The sequence below is a fragment of the Piliocolobus tephrosceles genome, chromosome 18, assembly GCF_002776525.5.
Source record: "Piliocolobus tephrosceles isolate RC106 chromosome 18, ASM277652v3, whole genome shotgun sequence".
NCBI lineage: Eukaryota > Metazoa > Chordata > Mammalia > Primates > Cercopithecidae > Piliocolobus > Piliocolobus tephrosceles.
The window spans coordinates 9534430-9549162 of record NC_045451.1 but is presented as its reverse complement, the minus strand read 5'-3'; the positions used below and the strand labels follow the sequence as shown (position 1 = coordinate 9549162).

The window sequence follows — 14733 nt, the reverse complement described above, 5'->3', positions numbered from 1 at the left end:
GGAGGGACAAAAGGGGTGGGCGTCAGTGCCACGCTCTCTGGCTTCCCCAGGTGAGTTTCATGCTTACGGAGATTTGGCTGTGCTTGCTCCCAACCCATTTACATCACTTAAGACTTGTTACTGGAATTATAGAATTTGGTGAAATTTTAATGACAGAAGTGATCAGAAAAATAATTGTTACTGAAAGAATTAAGTTGAATGTTTTGCAAAGAATTGGTAACAGGGAGTCACTTAAAAATTGCTATAGAATCTGGTGTGGCAAGTCAACTACAAAATAAAGTAAAACATGGTAGAAATCTGGAAGAATTCTTAGAGGGAAAAAAAAGTCTGGAAGACATTAGTTTGGGTTGCTTTAAATATGTGCCTTAGTATTTGCTCCACTTTCAGAAACTGAAACTGGAAATTGTCCAAATGCATTAGGTGTGATTTATGATCTTTAAAAAATAACAGTATTAACACCAATAAGGGAACTATACTCTAAAAAGGCCTCAGCCCTTAATCAAAAGTTTGTGGTATATTTACATACATAAAATATATATATTTAGATACATATATAATATATATTTAGATACATATATGTATATATTTACATACATAAAGTGTTAAAGGTACATATTTAAAATGTTAAGATTAATTTTATTTTTCAATTAGCCAGGTTTAAATTACTGCCTGTGAAAATGCTGGCAATCTGTTCACACCACCCATTCTATCTTCCAGCCTCATTTCTCCCTGAGAAGGTGGATCCTGACAGCTGATGGCTGCATTTCATAGGCATAAACTCCACAGAGGGCATTTGGCTTTCCACTGGAAAGGCATCTGACTTCTTTCTCTGACACTAATATTTTTAGCTCTGAATGCAGCTAGAACTAATCACAAAGTCTAAATGCAGACTGAATAAATTCAATAAGCATCTAATCTTATTTACTTGGGAAGATAATACATTTTCCCCCCCTAATTATATCAGTTTTCTCTCAAATCAAGAACATTGGTGGACATTGGTCGTTGCCGAACCAAACACCTCCTTCCCCTTCTCTATTAGCAGACACCTGTGCTACTGGATCTGGCGATGTGCCCAAATAAGGGACTACAATTCTTGGCCTCTCTTGAAGCTTTGAGTGACCATGTGCTTTTCTGTCTGAGATGTGAGCTCTAATTATTGGACCTGTCTTTTGGGAAGGCTCCTTAAAGGGAAACACAGCTGAGGAAGTCCTTTTCCAGCCTTTCTCCTTCCTGATGTCCATGAGGTAACTTCCTAAAGGAAACGTGCAAAGGCAGAGCAGAAAAGCAGGCACTTGAGTCCCTGAGGACACTGTTAGCTAAGACTGCCCATGTGTGCGTTTCCTGGAACAACAACAAAAACAGTAAAAAGAAGAAGAAACTCCTCTCTTACTGAAGCCATTATTATTTTGGAGTTTCTACTCAATCAAATTGTGGCTATTCCTAGCAGATACAGAATATAACTTTAAACCAGGTATTATACCCACAAACGGATTCTTTGCAATCCAATCTTTATGAATATGACCAGAAAACAATTAAAAACAGTAAGTTCCCATTTTATAATCTGTTTACTTCCATGGTAAGCCAAAGAAAGAATGCTTCAATAAACTGTTTGAAGAAATAATGTGCCGGGCGCGGTGACTCACGCCTGTGATCCCAGCACTTTGGGAGGCTGAGGCGGGCGGATCACGAGGTCAGGAGATCGAGACCATCCTGGCTAACACGGTGAAACCCTATCTCTACTAAAAATACAAAAAAAAAATTAGTCGGGCGTGGTGGCAGGCGCCTGTAGTCCCAGCTACTTGGAGGCTGAGGCAGGAGAATGGCGTGAACCCAGGAGGCAGAGCTTGCAGTGAGCAGAGATGGCGCCACTGCACTCCAGCCTGGGCGACAAAGTGAGACTCTGTCTCAAAAAAAAAAAAAAAAAAAGAAATAATGTTTTCAGAATTTACATGGAACTGCAAGCAATCTGCTACCAGACTGCCAAGTATCGCTGCCCAGAAGAACCCAAATGGGTGCAGATACTCTGCAGGCACAAGCATTGGCAGAGGCCAAAGTGAGGTAAGGATGCCACTGAAAAGTAGAACTGTGTCAAAGAACATTACCTTGGAGTCTGTACTAAAACACTTCTTTTTTTTTTTAGCTTTCATGCAAAATTAGTTAAAAAGAAATTTATTAAATGTTACCATATGAGTATTTTGTAAAATATGGGTCTAAAGATTTATTTTCTGAAGCAGATTCCTCCAATGTGGAAGGAGCAAACAAAATACAAAAATGAACATTGTTGGAAACATTTAAAGTAGGATCACACTGAGCTCCTTCTGTGTTGCTGCCAAGTCTCAGAATCCCGGGGTCTTGGCATAGTCTTTCGTACATCTGAGCCTTGAGGCCCAGCAAAGTCCCACATAGACCCAGGTGCGGGACTTGAGTTGTATAAGGAAACTTGAGTTGTATAATGAATTTCCTATGAGAAATTTTAAGTTAGGAAGAATAAACTCTATGTTCCCCAAAACTAAGTTTCCTAATTCACCAAAACAATAGCATTTTATCATCCATGCCCCCTAGTCTTTGGATAACAATGATCAATGGAAAGAAAAAAAAATGGCTACTCCCAAATTGAAGGATTTCTTTTAAGCTAAGATTTTGTTTTGGTTACTAAGGTTATAATTTTTTGAATCTTCCATTTACACAAGTCAGATGGAAAAAGAACAATATTTTGCCAACCGACACTCAATCAAGACAACATGACAAGCAGAACAAAATGTGCCCACCCCAAGTGTATATAATGCCTGTATGCAGTGCTTTGTGAGACTCGGGTTCTCAATGGCACCTTGCCAAGTGTCTGGGTAATCAGTCACCCCAGGACTGTGGACATGCACCCCACCAGGAACCAACAATCCTTTTGGGATGCTGGAACCTGGAACCTTAGTTTTCACAGCCCAACTCACTTCCCAGCACATCCCCTCTCAGATGGGGGAAAAGTTTGCAAGGACACAAAAGATTTAAAGTTTTCGCTGAAACAGATGTTTTTGATAATTTTGTAATAATAATAAATCACTGATAACATCTAAAGAATAACTATGTACCAGGCTAAGCACTCAGTCCTCTCACCAACTGCACAAGGTAGGTATCCTCGTCCCCAGTTAGTCTTGAGCCTGTTCCAGGGCTCCAACAATTGCAGTGGTGAGGCCAGGGTTGATTCCTGGTCCACAGGACTCAAGGGCCCTCTACTCTCAACCGCTCTATTATGCTCTCTCATTCCCTGAGATAACTGCAAGCAGATCTTAATGCAGAAGCAGGGATGTCAGTCATTACTCTTACCCATCACTCTGCCAAATCTGAGGAACATCATGGGTCAAGAAGCAGACGTGGGGCTCTGGCAACCTCAAGAAATGGGGAATACACAAGGTGCAGCCCCAAAGACTGATGATGCAAAATGACCACGGATGATGAGTCTATTTAACACTACAAAGGAAAACTGGTGATCTGGAGTTAAATAGGCAAAATTCTATTTTTTTTCTCCATTTTTATAGAACAACAACAACAACAAAAAAAAGGTACATTCAACTAGTCATTTCTGAAAGTGTTTTTAGGAAGAGTGGGAAAAGGGTCTAGCCAGGTCTGCTAACACTACTTTCCTACTAGCTTCCTGTTTTCAAAACTAATGGCTGCCTCCTCCCTCAAACTGCTCAAGGTCTTAAGTCCAGAAGCCTCAGCATCAATGTCTGCACTTCAAGTGTGACGTGGCACTACCTTTTCGTGCTTCCACAGCACACACAGTAACTCAGCCCACCAAAAATGCTAGGATATGGAGAAACTGGACACCATGAGGTATGAACTAGTCCCCTGCACCTATTTTCTGGATCCTTGCTTAAACTTGGGCATGTGTGAAAGAAAAAACATTTGGTTCGCATTCAAGAGACCCAGATTCAAGACCTGATTTCATCAGGCAGCAGTTAAGTTATATGAAATAATTTTCGTGTTCTAGGCAGTTTTCTGCAATCATGGGGATTAATCAGTGGTTCTCAAACTGTGGTGAGCAGAACCTGGAGAGCTTGCTAAAAATTCTCATAGACACAGGCCTGCCTCATTGAGCCCAGGAATCTGCATTTCAGCGCACACACTTGAGGATTCTGATGCTGGTCCCCAAGGGAGAAGCAGGGCAGCTGCTACAGCAGTGGGCCAGTCACCTCAAGGCTCCTGCTGAAAGGTCCCCACTGGCTGATGGGTCACAATCCCAGGAGACCCAGTTGCAAGGACTGTCCCCCAGGCTCTGGACCACAGCATGTACCTGAGCTTCACATTCCTGGACACCAAGAGAGGCAAATGCAAGTTCCCCTAAAGCCGTGGACCCTCTCCTTTCTCCAAGCTCTGCAGTCCCCCTGGGCTTTGGCAGGTAACATCTCTGGGTGGTTCTGACTACTAGGCTACAGATCTCCCTCTGGCACTACTGTGAACTGCTAGGGAAAATGATCAGTTACAACAACCCTTCCTGGTTCCAAGAAGATGAGGTGTGCCTACTCTGATATGTGAATCAGTCAATCAATGAACCATAATATCATTTCTCTGAATAGACTAAATTTTTGTTGAAAAATGGTGTTTACCTATAAGATTCAAATACAAAAAGAGAGATTTCAGTGGGGGAGGGGGTGGTAGAGGGGCAGAATAAATGCTTTAAAAGGAAAGCCAAACTTACTCTTCGTTATCTTGGGTTCCAACCTCCACTTCACTGATAACCAACCACAGTCAATGAGCACATTACTTACCGCTCTGCGCCTCCGCTTATTTACCTGGAACACAAAAGACATCAGTAGTATTTTAGAAAAAGATATATTAAATGATAAAAGTTCCAAGAATAGTACCTGGGACATAGAAGGAGGAGTTATAAAGGAGTTATGAAGGAAGTTAGAAATTCATTTATTTATCAGTGAGGGCTGATTAGAGAATTCCAGAAAAAAGGCAAGGAATATAAGACACCGGGAGAAAAGGGAAAAATCATTCCCAAGACGCCTGCTCTCAGAATTGGCGAGTTTTCCACTACACATTAACTTGGGCAGCTCAGAAACTTCTGAGATTCCCAGTCTTAGTTTTCAGATCTTGAATCAATAATTCTCAGACATTACAAACTTAACTGTACTATTTCTGCATTTAACATAAATTTTGTCCTCATACTTCCAGCTTAAATAACATCATTGCTTATTTTATTGCTGTTAGCAATTTAACAGCACTTAAAATATGGTTTTTAGTTTTTCTGAAAACATTATCCTAAATGAATATATATATACATATATATGACATATATGTATATGCAAAACATATATTCACCTTTTATTTCTCTTAGACACAATTTTCTCACTTTCAAAAGTGTTAGGAAAGTTGCTGAAAGTGATTAGTACTTGATTTTGGTTTAAGTCCTGAATTCAAAACTACAGGTTAAGTAAGATTATGTAATAGAGTACAGAGCTTGCTCCTCCTGCATTTTTCTCTTTTTTTGAGACAGAGTCTTGCTTTGTCACCCAGGCTAGAATGCAGTGGCATGATCTCAGCTCACTGCAACCTTCCTGCCTCCCAAGTTCAAGAGATTCTTGTGCCTCAGCCACTGGAGTAGCTGGGATTATAGACGCTCAAGACCAGGAATGGCTAATTTGTGTATTTTTAGGAGAGATGGGATTTCGCCATGTTGCCCAGGCTGGTCTCAAACTCCTGGTCGCAAGTGATCCACCCACCTCGGTCTCCCAAAAAGTTGAAATTATAAGAGTGAGCCACCACGCCCGGCCGTCTTCTGCATTTTTCAGTCTTACTCTATTCTTCATGATGTTTTGGGTTGAGCTAAACTTGAACCCAGGCTTATATAGCCCCAACTCTATTTCGTTCTTTATTATACAGCCTTGCAGAAGCCAAAGGTGAAGATTATAAATGTAATGATTTAAGAGTCATCTAGAAAGAAGGTAACATCACTAAAACTTGCCTAAGAAAGCTACTTACAAATCATGTACACTTACTTCCACACAGCCCTTTACAAATAATGCACACTTAACTTCTACATAGCCCTTTTCCAGTGTGGATGCTCTGGATAACAGAAAGCTTTGAAAATAAGGATTTGTACTAACAGAGCCAAATTTTACATCAGTTAAAATTTTAAAAAAAGAGAGAAAAAACCAGGACACAATGGCTTCTTTCAACTCTTAAAATTAATATTCATGAGACTAATAAAAGTCTGTAAGCAGCAATTATTAATTTTTAGTTTCTAAAAATATTATTTTATTAAATAACTGTTAAATAGGGTTTTTACAAAATAAATGGCAAAGAAAAAGGGTAAAAATGTTTATGTTCCCAGAACTTTATATGCCTTTTCAACAGAAAGGAAAAGGCACAGATAGTTGTCAGCTGCTATTACTTCTGGAAAGCTGCCATGACCGGACGGTGTTGGAGTATCACCAGTTCTCTCTCTCATGGGAAAGAAGGGGATCAACACTTTGTAGAGAGGCAGCATAACTGCCTCTTCAGGTAACAGCTGCTACACACAGCTGGCTTCAACTTTAGCTCCTCTGTTGATGGCTATCAGCTTCAAGGTGTAGCATCTCATGGCAATCAGGAAGAGTTAAGGAGCTGCACGAGGTTTTCAAGACATTTCAAATAATAGGCATTCAGAGGGTTTGCTTCTGAGTTTGGAAAAGCTGAAATAGAAAAATAAGAGTACAGAAATACTAGTTTTTGAAGCTTGGTACTATACTTACAGGCACACACATAAACAAATATATATGAACAGGATTTATATATAATTTAAAGCTCTATTTAAGTTCTTGATGTAATAGTATTCTAGAATATTTTGCATTTTTTAAAAAATAAACAAGTTACAAAATTAATACATTTTTTAAAGTAATCGCTTACCCAGAGTATTTTTTAAAAAGTACCCCCCATAATGGATACTATTAACTATAATTCCAAATGAACGCCATTACTCTTTCTTATCTACCATCCTTCCTAAAGCACAAACTTTAACTCAATTATTCACCAGCTCCGGAAATTCATGGTCACAGCTAAAACAAACTAAAACCTCCCCTGCTTAACAACAACAAAAAAAATCAGACTATAAAAACACAAATAACAAACAGATATATTACAGTACAGGGAAGACACAGTTCAGTGTTTTAGCATAAAAAATGTTCAGAGAATAACGCTCACTGAAATTTGGTATAGCTAAAAATGAATAATGTGCTTTGAAAAGAAAGCCATCTCTAGTATTGTGACCACATCACAAGGAAACATGGATATAGGGGTAATAGGATCAACTCTTAGAAGACTGTCCTCTAGCTCCCTGATGTTAGATCCAAGTTTTCTGCTCACAGTTAATTCTAATTGGGCCAGTTCTTATCACTAAGAACACACTTCAGCACAGCGGTCACTGTTGGCAAAGAAAATTTAGTATAAAAATAAGATGAAGATCATAGATGCATTTTTAGAAACGATCACATCTTAAACCTTCATCTATCTATTTTATTATTTTTAAAAATGATATAATTAAAGCACATACTGAATATTGGCACATTTTACAATGCCATTTTGCTGTAGCCTGTCCAAATATCTCATTAATCAGAAAATTCACTTAATAGCTTCCAAGTTTAACTATAATCTCTTTCTTATTGCAACTTACTTTTCTTTGCTAAGGAGTATGCTTCATCCACTCTTCTTTTTACTGATGGGCTTTTCAAAGCTGTTTTTGCCTAGAGATAATACAGAACAACCCATTAATTAGGTTTCTTGCCATGTGTTATGGATCATGATAGCAAAACCCTAATTCTGCCCATTGCTAACTAGAGTATTAGACAGAATATTATGAAGTAGAATAATATAACTAGAGAGTTCTATCTTAGTATAATACATCCTATTGAGCCAATCCCCTTGCACATTCTGAAGTCTTGCCCATATCCTCTTACCTAACTTGATTCTTTCTCTATTCCCATTTTCTTTCTTCCTTTCTCTTTTACTCCTTCTCCCCTAATCTCAATTTGTTATTTTAAACTAGTCAACCTTGGTTTCAGTTTTTCATACTCCCTCGAACCTCAGATTTCTGATCACGTATACCAAATATTAGCAGTTGGCCAACAAATATTTATGCAGTGACTACAAAGTGCCAAATCCTGTGCTAAGCTCTGGGGATACCCAGGTGAGAATGACAGCAACAGCCTCTGTCCTGTGTATGTGACTCCGGTCAGCAAGGAGAAAACTAGCCCAGGCAGAGACAGTCAGCTGAGAGAACACCATTCTAGAATGGTTGTCTATCCTATTGTCATTTGGCTATTTAATCACTAGATACTTATGGGTATTTCTCTTGGGAATGAGATGTCTGCAATAAAACAGAAGTACAAAGGCCAGAGAAAGAGTGGAACACACATCTCCACGTTGCCTGCTCTTTTCTCAGAGCAGGCTTTGTGCTGCAGTCTTACAAGAACTGAGCCAGAGAAACGGGAGTTATACAATTGGATAAAACTTTTGTTATTCAGTTTTACTTTAAGATGTGTTTTCCCTTGATACATCTTTTAGAAGAAACAATCTATACTAAAATTTCAATAATACAGGAAATCAATTTAAATTAAGAGGAAAAAATTCAGAGATTCTCTTCTAAACTGAGACATTCTGTTGAAATGATTAAATAAAAATATTTCAACTGATGGTTTAACTAATTGTATGAATGAGCAGAGGGAACACGGGTCTTTGACTTTATGTCTGTTTTCTTTTGCTGTAACTCTTTTGACACCTTTGGATGTATTCTAAGAGTTTATACCTGGGTTATACCTGCTTGTCTGCTCCCCAGGTGTAACAGTGATTTTTAAAACTGACCTTCTGATAATTGTAAATCAGAGCCCAAAGCGCCGCTGCTCCAATCCTCTGAGCATTTTGATTCTCACTTTCCAGACAGGCAGCAAGCATAGTAATGACTTTTTCTAAAAATGAACATATAGTTTTACAAAGTTCAGTCCCAGACACTGCATTGTATTCTTATCTTGGAGTAGTCAGACACCCGCCTCCTGTCCCATTAGAATGCATACACAAAGTTAGTATCACTAGACTATGGCAAAACCAATCTTTTACGTCATGTGGTATTTGGGAGGACAACCTCAGAACATTGTTTTCATGTCAGGCACAGAGGGGTCAAAGACACTGAGGTTGCCTCATTTTTTGGCCTGAATTCAACAAAAGGCACGTTCATTTAAAGACCACAAGTGTGCAAAAATAAGTATACAATTAGTTATATTAATGAGTTACTCAATTATAGCTAACATTTCGGCAGGCAGAAAAACCGATCTGCTTTCATGATAAATTATAGACTATCATACAAATATATCAATAGAATGAGCTACTATATAAAAACGACAATCAAATATCATACTGGTTGATCTTTTTAAAAAATGACTAGGGGCCAGGCGCGGTGGCTCAAGCCTGTAATCCCAGCACTTTGGGAGGCCGAGACCAGTGGTTCACGAGGTCAGAAGATCGAGACCATCATGGCTAACCCGGTGAAACCCCGTCTCTATTAACAAATACAAACGCCGGACGAGGTGGCGGGCGCCTGTAGTCCCAGCTACTTGGGAGGCTAAGGCAGGAGAATGGTGTAAACCTGGGAGGTGGAGCTTGCAGTGAGCTGAGATCCGGCCACTGCACTCCAGCCTGGGCGACAGAGCAAGACTCCGTCTCAAAAAAAAAAAAAAAAAAAAAAAATGACTAGGGTGGCTAGCAAGATAGCCAAATAGGAACAGCTCCAGTCTGCAGTTCCCAGTGAGATCAATGCAGAAGGCAGGCGTTTTCTGCATTTCCAACAGAGGTAGTACGTGGGTCATCTCATTGGGACTGGTTAGACGGTGGGTGCAGCCCATGGAGGGACGAGCAGAAGCAGGGTGGGGCATTGCCTCACCCAGGAAGCACAAGGGGTCAGGGAACTCCCTTCCCTAGCCAAGGGAAACCGTGAGGAACTGTGCCCTGAGGAACAGTGCACTCCAGCCCAGATAATATGCTTTTCCCATGGTCTTCGCAACCCGCAGACGAGGAGATTCCCTCAGATGCCTACATCACCAGGGCCCAGGGTTTCAAGCACAGAGCTCGGTGGCCATTTAGGCAGACACCGAGCCAGCTGCAGGGGATTTTTCATAACCCAGTAGCACCTGGAATGCCAGCGAGACAGAACTGTTTAGTCTCTTGGAAAGGGGGCTGAAGCCAGGGTGCCAAGTGGCCTAACTCAACAGATCCCACACCCATGGAGTCCAGCAAGCTAAGATCCACTGGCTTAAAATTCTCACTGCCAGCACAGCAGTCTGAAGTCGACCTGGGATGCTCGAGCTTGGTGGGGAGAGGGGCATCTGCCAATTATGAGGATTAAGTAGCGGTTTCCCCTCGTGGAGTAAACGAAGCCACCAGGAAGTTCAAACCGCGTAGAGCCCACCACAGCTCGGCAAAGACACTGTACCCTCTAGAATCTGCCTCTCTAGATTCCTCCTCTCTGGGCAGGGCATCTCTGAAAGAAAGGCAGCAGCCCCAGTCAGGGGCTTATAGATAAATCTTCCATCTCCCAGGGACAGAGCACCTGGGGGAAGGGGCGGCTGTGGGTGCAGCTTTAACAGACTGTTCCTGCTTGCCATCTCTGAAGACAGCAGTGGGCCTCCCAGCACAGTGTTAGAGCTCTGCTAAGAGACAGACTGCCTCCTCAAGTGTGTCCCTGACACTCGTGCCTCCTGACTGGGAGATACCTCCCAACCGGTGTCAACAGACACATCATATAGGAGAGCTCTGGCTGGCATCTGGGGGGTGACATCCGGGATGAAGTTTCCAGAGGAAGGAGCAGATGGCAGTCTTTGCTATTCTGTAGCCTCCGCTGGTGATACCCAGGCAAACAGGGTCTGGAGTGGAGCTCCAGCCAACTCCAGCAGACTGGCAGCAGAGGGGCCTGACTGTTAGAAGGAAAACTAACAAACAGAAAGGAATAGCATTAACATCAACAAAAAGGACATCCACACAAAAACCCCATCCAATGGTCACCAACATCAAAGACCAAAGGTAGATAAATCAACGAAGATGAGGAAAACCCAGCGCAAAAAGGCTGAAAATTCCAAAAACCAGAATAACTCTTCTCCTCCAAAGGATCACAACTCCTCACCAGCAAGGGAACAAAACTGGACGGAGAATGAGTCTGACGAAGTGACAGAAGTAGGCTTCAGCAGGTGGGTAATAACAAACTCCTCCAAGCTAAAGGAGCATGTTCTAACCCAATGCAAGGAAGCTACGAACCTTGAAAAAGATTCGAGGAATTGCTAACTAGAATAACCAGTTCAGAAAAGAACATAAATGACCTGATGGAGCTGAAAAACACGGCATGAGAACTTCATGAAGCATACACAAGTATCAATAGTGAAATCGATCAAGCAGAAGAAAGGATATCAGAGACTGAAGATCAACTTAATGAAATAAAGCATGAAGGCAAGATTAGAGAAAAAAGAATGAAAAGGAACGAACAAAGCCTCCAAGAAATATGGGACTATGTGAAAAGAAGAAACCTACATTTGATTGGTGTACCGGAAAGTGATGGGGAAAATGGAACCAAGGTGGAAAACGCTCTTCAGGTATTATCCAGAACTTCCCCAACCTAGCAAGACAGGCCAACACTCAAATTCAGGAAATACAGAGACCACCACAAAGATACTCCTCGAGAAGAGCAATCCCAAGACACATTATCATCAGATTCATCAAGGTTGAAATGAAGGAAAAATGTTAAGGGCAGCCAGAGAGAAAGGTTGGGGTATTCACAAAGGGAAGCCCATCAGGCTAACAGCAGATCTCTCTGCAGAAACCCTATATAAGCCAAAAGAGACTGGGGGCCAATATTCAACATTCTTGAAGAATTTATCTTTTCTTTTTGGAGGGGGAGGGGGATGGAGTCTTGCTCTGTCATCCAGGCTGGAGTGCAGTGGTGAGATCTTCACTGCACTTCACTGCACTTAGAATAAGTGCAATGTGGTGCTGAGAAGAATATATACTCTGTTGATTCGGGGTGGAGAGTTCTATTAGGTCTGCTTGGTCCAGAGTTGAGTTCAGGTCCTGAATATCCTTGTTAATTTTCTGTCTGTTGATGTGTCTAAAATTGACAGTCAGGTGTTAAAGTCTCCCGTTATTATTGTGTGGCTCACTGCAACCTCTGCCTACTGGGTTTAAGTGATTCTTCTGTCTCAGCCTCCCGAGTAGCTGGGACTACCGGCGGGTACCACCACACCTGGCCAATTCTTTTGTATTTTTATTAGAAACTGAGTTTCACCATATGGGCCAGGCTGGTCTCGAACTCTGGATCTCATGATCTGCCCACCTTGGCCTCCCAAAAGGCTGGGATTACAGGCATGAGCCACTGCGCCTGGCCCAAGAAAATAATTTTCAACCCAGAATTTTATATCTGGACATTCTAAGCTTCATAAGCGAAAAAGAAAACCCTTTACAGAAAAGCAAATGCTGAGAGATTTTGTCACCACCAGCCCTGCCTTACAAGAGCTCCTGAAGGACATACTAAATATGGAAAGGAAAAACTGGTACCAGCCACTGCAAAAATATATCAAATTGTAAATAACATCAACACTATGAAGAAACTAAATCAACTAACTGGCAAAATAACCAGCTAGCATCATAATGACAGAATTAAATTCATACATAACAATATTAACCTTAAATGTAAATGGGTTAAATGCCCCAATTAAAAGACACAGACTGGCAAATTGGATACAGTCAAGGACCCACTGGTGTGCTGTATTCAGGAGACCCATCTCATGTGCAATGACACACATAGGCTCAAAATAAAGGGATGGAGGAAGATTTACTAAGCAAATGGCAAGCAAACAAGAAAAAAAAAAAAGCAAGGGTGGCAATCTTAGTCTCTGATAAAAAAGACTATAAACCAACAAAGATCAAAAAAGAAAAAGAAGGGCATCGCATAATGGTAAAGGGATCAATGCAACAAGAAGAGCTAACTATCCTAAATATATATGCACCCAATACAGGAGCACCCAGATTCATAAAGCAAGTTTTTAGAGACCTACAACGAGACTTAGACTCCCACACAATAATAACGGGAGACTTTAACACCTGACTGTCAATTTTAGACACATCAACAGACAGAAAATTAACAAGGATATTCAGGACCTGAACTCAACTCTGGACCAAGCAGACCTAATAGAACTCTCCACCCCGAATCAACAGAGTATATATTCTTCTCAGCACCACATTGCACTTATTCTAAAACTGACCATATACTTAGAAGTAAAACACTCCTCAGCAAATGCCAAAGAACCGAAATCATAACAAACAGTCTCTCACAGCACAGTGCAATCCAATTAGAACTCAGGATTAAGAAACTCACTCAAAACCACGCAACTACATGAAAACTGAACAACCTGCTCCTGAATGACTACTGGGTAAATAACATAATTAAGGCAGAAATAAATTAGTTCTTTGAAACCAAATAGAACAAAGACACAATATACCAGAATCTCTGAGACACAGCTAACGCAGTGTTTAGAGGGAAATTTATAGCACAAAATGCCCACAGGCGAAAGGGGGAAAGATCTAAAATTAACACCCTAACATCACAATTAAAAGAACTAGAGAAGCAACAGCAAACAAATTCAAAAGCTAGCAGAAGACAAGATCAGAGCACAACTAAAGGAGAGAGAGACACAAAAAACCCTTCAAGAAATCAATGAATCCAGGAGCTGGCTTTTTGAAAAGATTAACAAAATAGATAGATCTCTAACCAGACTAATAAAGAAGAAAAGAGAGAAAATCAAATGGACACAATAAAAAATGATAAAGGGGAGATCACCACTGATCCCACAGAAATATAAACTACCATCAGAGAATACCATAAACACCTCTACGCAAATAAACTAGAAAATCTAGAAGAAATGGATAAATTCCTGGACACATATACCCTCCCAAGACTAAACTAGGAAGAAGTCGAACTCCTGAATAGATCAGCACCAAGTTCTGTAATTGAGGCAGTAATTAATAGACTACTAACCAAGAAAAGCCCAGGACCAGAGGGATTCACAGCCGAATTCTACCAGAGGTAAAAAGAGGAGCTGGTACCATTCCTCCTGAAACTATTCCAATCAATAGAAAAAAAGGGAATCCTCCCTAACTCATTTTATGAGGCCAGCATCATCCTGATACCAAAACCTGACAGAGACACACACACAAAAAAGACAATTTCAGGCCAGTATCTCCGATGAACATCGATGTGAAAAACTTCAATAAAATACTGGCAAACCAAATCCAGCAGCACATCAAAAAGCTGATCCACCAAGATCAAGGCAGCTTCATCCCTGGGATGCAAGGCTGGTTCAACATACACAAATCAATAAACGTAATCCATCACATAAACAGAACTAACAACAAAAACCACAGGATTATCTCAATAGATGCAGAAAGGCCTTCAAAAAAATTCAACACCCCTTCATGCTAAAAACTCTCAATAAACTAGGTATTTATGCAACATATCTCAAAATAATAAGAGTTATTTATGACAAACCCATAGCCAATATCACACTGAATGGGCAAAAACTGGAATCATTCCCTTTGAAAACCAGCACAAGACAGGGATGCCCTCTTCCACCGCTCCTATTCAACGAAGTATTGGAACTTCTGGCCAGGGCAATCAGGCAAGAGAAAACAATAAAGGGTATTCAAATAGGAAAAGAGGAAGTC

The 14733-nt window shown here is 40.7% G+C and overlaps 1 protein-coding gene across 1 annotated transcript in view; it reads right to left on the bottom strand.

The window, feature by feature from the left end:
- Positions 1 to 6234: 6234 nt before the first annotated feature.
- RTTN (rotatin) overlaps positions 6235 to 14733 on the bottom strand; it is a 178326-nt gene continuing 169827 nt past the window's right edge. Inside the window, exons 46-48 of the mRNA XM_026455194.1 lie at positions 8839 to 8942; positions 7652 to 7721; positions 6235 to 6674 (exon numbers count right to left, since the gene is read on the bottom strand). Of these exons, the coding sequence (XP_026310979.1) occupies positions 6589 to 6674; positions 7652 to 7721; positions 8839 to 8942 (260 nt within the window). The 3' untranslated portion in view covers positions 6235 to 6588. The remainder of the gene's footprint in view (positions 6675 to 7651; positions 7722 to 8838; positions 8943 to 14733) is intronic.